The sequence below is a fragment of the Equus quagga genome, chromosome 7 (assembly GCF_021613505.1).
Source record: "Equus quagga isolate Etosha38 chromosome 7, UCLA_HA_Equagga_1.0, whole genome shotgun sequence".
In the NCBI taxonomy this organism is placed as follows: Eukaryota; Metazoa; Chordata; class Mammalia; order Perissodactyla; family Equidae; genus Equus; species Equus quagga.
The window spans coordinates 30,871,867-30,880,260 of record NC_060273.1 but is presented as its reverse complement, the minus strand read 5'-3'; the positions used below and the strand labels follow the sequence as shown (position 1 = coordinate 30,880,260).

General features: G+C 55.2%; 2 protein-coding genes across 6 annotated transcripts in view; both read left to right on the top strand.

Annotated features, from left to right (window-relative positions):
- The first annotated feature begins 32 nt into the window (after positions 1–32).
- On the top strand, positions 33–5,321 carry MRM2 (mitochondrial rRNA methyltransferase 2). Of its 2 annotated transcripts, none has more exons than XM_046668701.1 (3): positions 33–68; positions 1,662–1,951; positions 4,227–5,321. In XM_046668701.1, the coding sequence occupies exons 1-3, from the start codon at positions 61–63 to the stop codon at positions 4,667–4,669; spliced, it is 741 nt and encodes a 246-aa protein (XP_046524657.1). In that variant the 5' UTR covers positions 33–60; the 3' UTR covers positions 4,670–5,321. The 2 variants fall into 2 exon arrangements, with proteins under 2 accessions (XP_046524657.1, XP_046524656.1); XM_046668700.1 differs by having other exon boundaries at positions 44–228.
- A 754-nt stretch (positions 5,322–6,075) lies between these two features.
- Positions 6,076–8,394, top strand: part of MAD1L1 (mitotic arrest deficient 1 like 1) — a 413,365-nt gene continuing 411,046 nt past the window's right edge. The window contains exons 1-2 of one of the 4 annotated variants that reach the window (XM_046666479.1): positions 6,076–6,347; positions 8,177–8,338. In XM_046666479.1, the coding sequence (XP_046522435.1) occupies positions 8,189–8,338 (150 nt within the window). In that variant the 5' untranslated portion in view covers positions 6,076–6,347; positions 8,177–8,188. The remainder of the gene's footprint in view (positions 6,348–8,176; positions 8,339–8,394) is intronic. The other 3 variants (XM_046666480.1, XM_046666481.1, XM_046666478.1) reach the window with 3 other exon arrangements.

Here is an 8,394-nt window from a genome sequence, read left to right as displayed (position 1 = left end):
GGCGTGGCCTCGGGCCGGAAGCGAGGCGGGCACTTCCGGCGGCGGGAGAGGTCGGCGCTGATGGCTGGGTGAGCGGGGCCGGGGGACTGGGCGCCCGTGCGGCGTTCCGGGGCCGCCTGCTGCCCGCATGCGGGAGGCGGGAGTGGCCAGCGGCCCGCCCCACTCTTCCCCGTCCGCAGGGGCGCGGGTCCCGCCTCCGTCCCGGCCCGACACGGTCAGCCCGGCCAGGTGACTCGAGGAGGACTGCAAACGCCAAGCCACAGTGGGCGAAGGCTCCCGGGGAGCGGCGGGCGGGCAGAGAGCTGTAGACGGCTGGAGGAGAGGGGCAGGGGAGGGGTCCCGCGGGGGGAGAGGGGGAGGGGCAGGTGAGAGGGTCCCTGCAGGTGGAAGTGAAACTTGAAACTGCATCCAGGAGGTGGGGTGGGGCTGGAGGTCGGCTGCCCTGCCCAGATCAGGCCGGGGTGGGTGTGTCCCTCCACTCTCCCCGCGTCCTGGGCCATTGGAATGAGTTCTGGGGCCCAGGACCACCCTGTGCCCTATTCCTTGCAGACCCCTTCTGTCTTTTGAAGGCAGTGATTCCGGAGTTGTCAGTCTCCAGACCTTGTCACGTGCTTTGGTGTTGAAGGGGCTTTGACCTGGAGCCGTGAGGATAATGCCAGCCTTTTTTCCATCAGAAAAATACATATAGGACTTACTTTGTAGGGTTGTTCTGAGAGTTAAATGGGGGAGGTATGGATAGCTCCCGGCAGTTGATAAACTGTTCAAAACCTAACTTTTCCAAAGAGAAATGGAAATTGCCTTTGAAGTGTTCGCACAGATTGAGTTCAATTTTAGTAAGAAACGTGGCAGGTAGGGCCCGTGCCAGCCGCTAAAGGCATGGAACGCAGTCACTGTAAGACCTGCCTCATGGGTTTTGCATGGCCTCTCAGAGCCCGGTGATTGTTCCTAGCAGGAGAGTAAGAATATAACTCTCACTGATTTTTTCAGTACTGTTAACCAGTACTGGGAATATTCTGGTTGACACAAACAAGGTGACCGTCCCTGATGTTTGAGTTTTCCTTCTGAAGAAAACACGAGGACAGAAGAAACACTTCTTGGCTGAAGGGTAGATGCCAGCTGTGTTACTTTGCCGGGTCTGCCCTAACAGAGCGCCAGAGACCGTAACAGACGCCCCAGCCCGGGCGGCTTGCCCGGCAGGAATGTATCGTCTCCCGGTGCTGCAGGCTAGAAGTCCGAAGTCAGGTGTCAGCGGGGCTGGTGTCTTCTGAGGCCTCTCTCCTTGACTTGTTGATGGCCGTCTTCTTGCTGGGCTTTCCTGTGTCTGTGTGTCCGCCTATGCTCTTAAGAAGGATACTAGTCCTATTGGAATAGGGCCCACCCATATGACCTCATTTTAATTTAATTACCTCATTAAAGACCAATCACATTTTGAGGTACTGGGGGTTAGGACTTCAGCATATGACTTTTGCGGGGAGGGGGATGGGACACAGTTCAGCCCACAGAAAGCCCTGCTTTCTGGCTGTGCGGCTTTGTCAAGTTACATCGCCTCTGGTCTCCGTGCCCATCTCTAAAAGCGGGCAGCGTGAACCAAGGGCCCCAGCGAGCTCTGATCCACGGGTCTATATGATGCCAACCTGCTTGCTCCCTTTTCCTGTCATCAGGTCCTTGAAGCTGCTGTGTGCTTCCCTTCAGCGTCAAGGCTTCCACACTGCCGGGGGTCACTACAAGGGTCGCACCGGCGCTGAGCATCTGTGGCTGACACGGCATTTGAAGGACCCATTTGTGAAGGCTGCGAAGGTGGAGAGTTACCGGTGTCGAAGTGCCTTCAAGCTTCTGGAGGTGAACGAGAGGCACCAGATCCTGCAGCCTGGCCTCCGGGTGTTAGACTGTGGGGCGGCTCCAGGCGCGTGGAGCCAGGTGGCTGTGCAGAGGGTCAACGCCGCAGGCACAGGTGGGGCCTCCTGCTGCTCTTAGGGCCCCTGACCACCGGGAGTCTGTAGACGCAGGGCAGCTGCCCTCTGCCCGAGGACACGGGGCAACCGGGCCACTTGGTGAAGGCACATACTTCTGAGTTGGTTGTTTAGTAGTAATAATGGTAAAGATAGGACACTGACATTTTCAAAATGAAAAGGTAAAAAGGTATAAAGAAAATTAAAATCACCTCAAATCACACCACACTAATATATGCAAATGTGTCGGTGTGCATCCTTCTAGAATTTGTTTTTGCATACATAACTACATATATATATATATATATATATATATGCTTTGTTTTTCAAAAATGATACTATACCAAACTCTTGTTGCTGGTTTAGAGCCTTGATGGAGCTATTTTTTTCTCTTACTTATATATTGCCACTTTCCATGACAGTACAGCTGAATCAGCTCCAGAGGTTTCTGGGTCCTGGTCCTGGTAGCCCTGCATTTCTCAGAGGTCCTGCTGGGGCTGCTTAGCCCACGAGGTGGGGGCTCTGGATTCTCCACTCTGGCTCAACCCGAGGGCCTCATCTATATAAAAAAAGTCCCCCTGGCTAATAAACAGATAAACCATCCCACACAATTTAGAAAACTGTGTCGTCCTGTTAACTGGCTGCATAGTATTCCAGATAACGGGTGCCCTGTTGGTGGTTAGGTCGGCTCCTCGTCTGGGCATCAAGGTGCTTTCCGGCCTTCGGCTATCACGCAGGATGCTGTAGTGAATATCCTTAGCACTGATATTTCCTGCCGAGGGTACTGAATGCACTGGCTTTGTGTGACATGTGACAGTTCACAAAGATCTCCCCCAAACACCTTCCAGTGGGAACGTTTGGGCCCATTTTCCTAATGAGAAAATTGAGGTTCTGAGGCGTTGAATGAGCTGCTGAAAGGACAGCCCTGGGGATGCTGCTCCCCAGGTTCATTCGTCAGCTGCATTACTCTGGGTGGGATGCCTCACGGGGCTCTTGAGCAGGCAAAATTATTTTCCAGCTCATTAAATGTTGATCGACCGAGTGAATGAAGTGTCACAAACTTTAGCTCCTCCCCCACCGCCGGGCCCCTCCACAGACTTGCTAACAGCTGGTTCAGTGGCTCCTCCTCCCCAATAGCTCTTCCGGAGAAGCGGAGAGACAGCCAAGCTGAACTGCTAGGAACAAGTGGCAGAAGCGAGGAGGGCGCAGGTGACATGATGTGGTTTCTTTTCCTCCCAGAAGTGGCAAAAATGCAACCAAAGCCATTTGCCTTGAGTGGACATTCCTGAGGTGGGGGTACGTGGGTGTTAAAGGGAGTCAAGTGCGTGACATGAGATGCGAGATGTCCCGCTTTTCAGGGCTGAAAATTGAGGGTTTTCACCTTTGAAAAACGGGGTCTGCTGCAAAATATCTGGACTCCCAAGCTTTAGAGAGAAAGAAAACACACATTCCCCCTGCCTTGCAACGGCCTTTTTATTAAGCAGATGAGCTAGCAAATCTGTGACGTTACCCTGGACTTACCCACCCTGGTGGGTATCAGCAGAGCAAAGGCCCTCCTTGGAGTAGGGCAGCGACACAGAGGGGACGCCAGGGTTTGTGAGGGGTGCTTTGTGGGTGCGGCATGAGAGGATGGCGAGGGGGACGCTGGGGACCACAGTCATGCAGGCACATGTCTTGTTTTAGGTAAGGTGAAAAAATGACATCTTTTACGTCACAATGGGTATCACTCAAATCTGGGCAGGGCTTCACTTTTTGTACCTTATTTGTCATCTCTCCATCTTCCCCTTCTCTGGGTTTGTTTCTGATAGTTTCTACATTGAGAGAAATTGGATTAAGTTGCAGAACGGACTTGTTGATTTAATCCAGAGGCAATTTATCTACTAGTGTGTCATTTTCTGTTTTAGTTTATCACAAAGACCACTCAGAGATAAGAAGCGTTTCACGGAGAGCCAGCCTCAGGGAGTGAAATGAAATCAGATGTGGAGTCACGTCCCAGGGCGTGGCCCCAGGTCTCCCTCTTGCTCCGTGTGACTCTGGGACAGTCACTTTTCTCTCTGGGCCTCAGTTTCCTCAGATGCAGAGTGAAGGACCACCGCTCCCCACCATGTGTTTTTATAGAATGCATAGAAAGTGGGAAAAGGCCTGCGTCTACGTATTTTCACAGTAGCTCTTTTCCTTGGTCCTGACTTTTAATTTCTATTCTATTATTTTGTGCATGTATTTTTGTGGGGAGATTCAGGGTGTAAATAAATAATGCATTCACTGTTTCTTCCTTAGATCCTGGCGCTCCTGTTGGCTTTGTGCTTGGGGTAGATCTTCTTCACATCTTCCCCCTGGAAGGAGCGACTTTTCTGTGCCCTGCTGATGTGACTGACCCAAGAACCTTCCAGAGAATCCGAGAACTGCTTCCTGGAGGGAGAGCAGATGTAATTCTCAGCGACATGGCACCCAATGCCACAGGGATCCGGGGCCTCGATCACGACAGGCTCATTAGCCTGTGCTTGTCCCTTCTAGACTTGGCTCCAGACACCCTGTGCCCTGGGGGAACATTCCTTTGTAAAACCTGGGCTGGAAGTCAAAGCCATCGGTTACAGAAGAGACTGACAGAGGAATTCCAGAACACGAAGACTGTGAAACCTGAAGCCAGCAGGAAAGAGTCTTCAGAGGTGTACTTCTTGGCCACACAGTATCGAAGAGGGAAGGGGTCTGTGAGGGCCTGAGGGTTTCTTCCGCCTCTTCTGGTCCCTTTTGACGTAGCCTGAGCTCTTTCCTGAAGTGCGGCTGGGGAGACAGAGCTCGATCTGATCCCGGCCATGCAGCAGGCAGGACAAGTGGGGACCGTTTTTGTAAAATCAAAAAGATAGGACAAAGTATATTCAGTGTCCATGATATATGATAACAGTCTCTCTAACATGATTCGTGAGGAGGAAGTTATGAGGAAGAGACAGGCAGAGGTAACAGGAAGAGAAGATAGACCGCGGAAGGAAGGATAAACACGAACACGCTGAGGCAGAGATGCACGCACACACACTTGTATGTCAGTGCTCATCTTGCAGACTGTCAGCACGTTACAGAGAAACAGCTTCCACTGCGGCTCCTAGAACACAGCACACAGGTTTCCAGTTGTTATTTTGGCTTTCCAGTGCGATGTAGAAAAGTGAAATTTCAGCCTGGGGATTAATTTCCATCTCTCTGGTGAATGATCTAGAAACACATCCATTCTTCAAGCAGCGCAGAGTTCCCAGAGCAATTAAGGAAGACATTTGGTATGAATTATGCACGGGGTGGTGTGCTTTGGTTTTTGCCGCGAATATGCGTTGCTTGCTGTAATGCCCCAAGCTCCCGAGACCATAAAGGTAATTGCCAAAGCAAGCTGCGATGTGGTGTGTTCATTTATTCCCTTTTATTCTCTTCCAGGAACTCGATGCAGCTTTGTGAAACCATAAAGATTGTATTATCTTGAGAAACTTCCATGCTTTTTTTTTTTTTTTTTAATCTGCTGGTTTCTTCAAAGCCATTTCCTGGAGGTGTGCTCATCCCTCGAGCAGTTTGACTGTGAGAGGATGATTAAACCCCAAGGACCAGCGCGGGAAGGAATGCTAGATGCCCAGGAGTCTCCATGAGTCCGGGGGCTTGGTCCAGCTCCCTGATTTCAAAGTTGTTCATGTTCTTTTTGGCTGTAGTCAGCTGAGTCCAGAGAAGGCTCTGTCCCAGCCCCTCCACGTTCTCCCCCGTCCCCATCACACTGAGTTCCCCGGCGCACAAACGTGTGTTGTGTCTGGAAGAGGGGAATTCAGCGCAGACCCTCGGGACTGGGGTGCGGGGAGGAGGAGGGAGGAGAACCCAGAAACAGTGATACACAAGTTACTGGACAAGTTGCTGTAGTTCAAGGGGTCCTGTTGGCTCCTGCGCCCTGAGAACGGGGCGGGGGGGGGGGGGAGCCGGCGGCTCGCAGGGCACGGGGAGGATGGCGTAGTAGCACGGTACTGTGCTGTTCCCAGTGGGCCCAGAGAAAGAAGAAGAACGCACTAATCGAGGCCAACACTACAGTGGCAAACTCCGGGGACCAGTCGCGAGTCCAGGGAAGTTTGGCCCTCCGAGGCCACCGTCGGCCGATGCTCTTCCACACAATACCGGCCGAGGCAATTGCCTCAGTGGAAGCCCGTCCCGCAGGGGACGGGGCACCGGGACAGTCCGCGGGCTAGCCTTCGGTCCTGAGCAGGGGGCTCCGGCGTGGGCGCTCCGGGGGCCGGCGTGGACCCCCACGACCCGCCGGCGCGCAGACCCGGAGCTCCACGGCCGGCCCCGCCCAGATCTCGCGAGAGCGCGGCCACACGTCTCGCGATACGCGGGCGGAGAGGAGGGAGATCTGAGCTGCGGCTGCGGCGGTGAGGAGAGGTGAGCGGCCGGGTGGGCGCGGCGGCCGGGGTCCGGGGAGGGCGTGGGGATGGGAGGCTGGGAGGGGTGGCTCACCCGGGTCTGGGCCCGCTCCGCCCGCCCCCGGGGCCCTGACCGGCGCCCCCTCCGCTCCCGGCTCCGTCCCCCTGAGCCTGGGCCGGGCTCCGAGCCCCGGCTTCTCCCGGGGGCCCAGACCTCCCCTCCGAGGGGGCACGGGGCCCGGCCAGGGGCCGCGAGGGCCGGGGAGCGCACGGAGGAGGGGCTCGTCGCTGCCCGCTCCCCCGCTGGCCCTCGGGAGCAGGCGTCCCCCGAGACTGTCCGGAGGGGAGGGATGCTCTTCCCTCGGGTACCGCCCCTTAGCGCTGACCCGCACCGTCCCGGCACCTGTTCCGTGGTCGCGCCGCTACTTGGTCCGACCGCTAAGGAGCCCGGCGGGCAGATGGGCGGCGACTTGCCCAGAGTCACGCTGGTCGAATGGGGACTGGGCTCTTCATCGAAAGCGGGAGAAGCGGGGGGCTAGCTGTCCGGCCCCCGCGGTGGTGCTCTTGGCGGCGTGCAGTGGTGGGACGGGATGGGGAACATCCTCGCCGTTTCTTTAGGATTCCGCAGCCTGCCTTTCGCCATGGGCGGGAAGGGCAGGTGGGAGGCAGCGAGCACTGCACTCCCAGCTCAGGGCTTCTGCTGAGAGCCGCTGGGGTTCAGTGGTTAGGTTGCTGGAAGGTTTGAGTTTTCTTGGAGAAAGAAGGTGAAGTTTGAGCTGCCCCCTCCTCCCCTGCCTTCTTCAGCGGCCTAGTTCCAGGCAGTGGAAAATGTAGGTGTTCTTTGCATCCTAATGTTTTACGTGCATCAGTTCTTACAGGGGATGCATCTCAAGGAGAGGATATGTTGGCTAAAGTTCCCGTCATGGCCTGGAAAAGTGTGGCCCTGGTCAAATCTCGGCAGGTGGAAGGATTTGTCTTCCAGAGCAGGGCGCTGCCGTCTCCCGCCACCCAGGCCTATAGTGGGAGGCCGGGCGCAATGTGGGTGCTTCTGTTCTCTTCCGGTCCGTTTCCATCTGTAGTACAGATGAAAGTGGGGGAGAAAGGCTCCGGTGTACAGGGATGGGAACGAGGGGCTACAAAAGACAAGGGCTCTGCATGCACAAGGCCAGGGTTCTTGTTAAATGGGAAATTCAGAATCAAACTAAGATTCCTCACTTTTTTTCGGGGGTGAGGAGGGCTGTTTTTGGTCTGATACGTAGGGGGAATCAGTGAGAGCTGCCCGTTTTCCTAAGGAGAAGAACAGTGCCCTTGTAGGAATTCACACCTCCTGGCTGCTGGCTGTGCCCAGGACGGGACGCTCCACACCTTCCGGCTGGTAGAAGTCAGATGCCTTTCTGTTTGGTACCTGGTTGGAAATGGTAGCAGCCTCGTCAGTGTCATCGTTAACATATATTGTAATTAGCTTTACTGTGGTCATCATCCTTATTGCTACTGTTGTGTGCTCTGTTTTTGGTCCCCGGAGGCCAGGCTTTTTCTGAGTGCTGATGTGGGAGGCGTGCCTCCTGACTGCTGGACAGCTCCTCCCAGAGCTGGGGTGAGGGCAGCCCTCTGACCCTCAGCGACTTGGTGGCGTGTTGTCTTTTTATGCCTCCATTTCTTCCCTGATAAACTGGCAGTGTGTGATCCCAGTTAAACCCAAAGAATGTGGTTGCGGGCACTGGAATATTTTAAAGTCTCTGAGAGAGCGGTAGGGCAGTGGGGCTGCCCAAAGGCTCCCCCTGACCGGGCGGCTGTTGGGGCTGATGGTCACGGAAGGGTTCACTGTCACCCCCGTTTGTCTTCCTCCAGAAGGAAGTGGCCATGGAGGACCTGGGGGAAAACACCACCGTCCTGTCCACCCTGAGGTCTCTGAACAACTTCATTTCTCAGCGTGTGGAGGGAGGATCCGGACTGGATGTTTCCACCTCTGCCCAAGGTTCTCTGCAGATGCAGTACCAGCAGAGCATGCAGGTGAGCGCCAGTGTCGGGATGGGGTCTCTAGGTGAGGACGCCCGCCCTCAGGTGGG

Coding starts and splice junctions, on each gene's coding strand:
- MRM2 (XM_046668700.1), top strand. CDS start 128: ATGCGGGAGGCGGGAGTGGCCAGCGGCCCGCCCCACTCTTCCCCGTCC. Junction 229..1,661: donor GACACGGTCAGCCCGGCCAG/GTGACTCGAGGA, acceptor TCCTGTCATCAG/GTCCTTGAAGCTGCTGTGTG. Junction 1,952..4,226: donor GGTCAACGCCGCAGGCACAG/GTGGGGCCTCCT, acceptor TTTCTTCCTTAG/ATCCTGGCGCTCCTGTTGGC.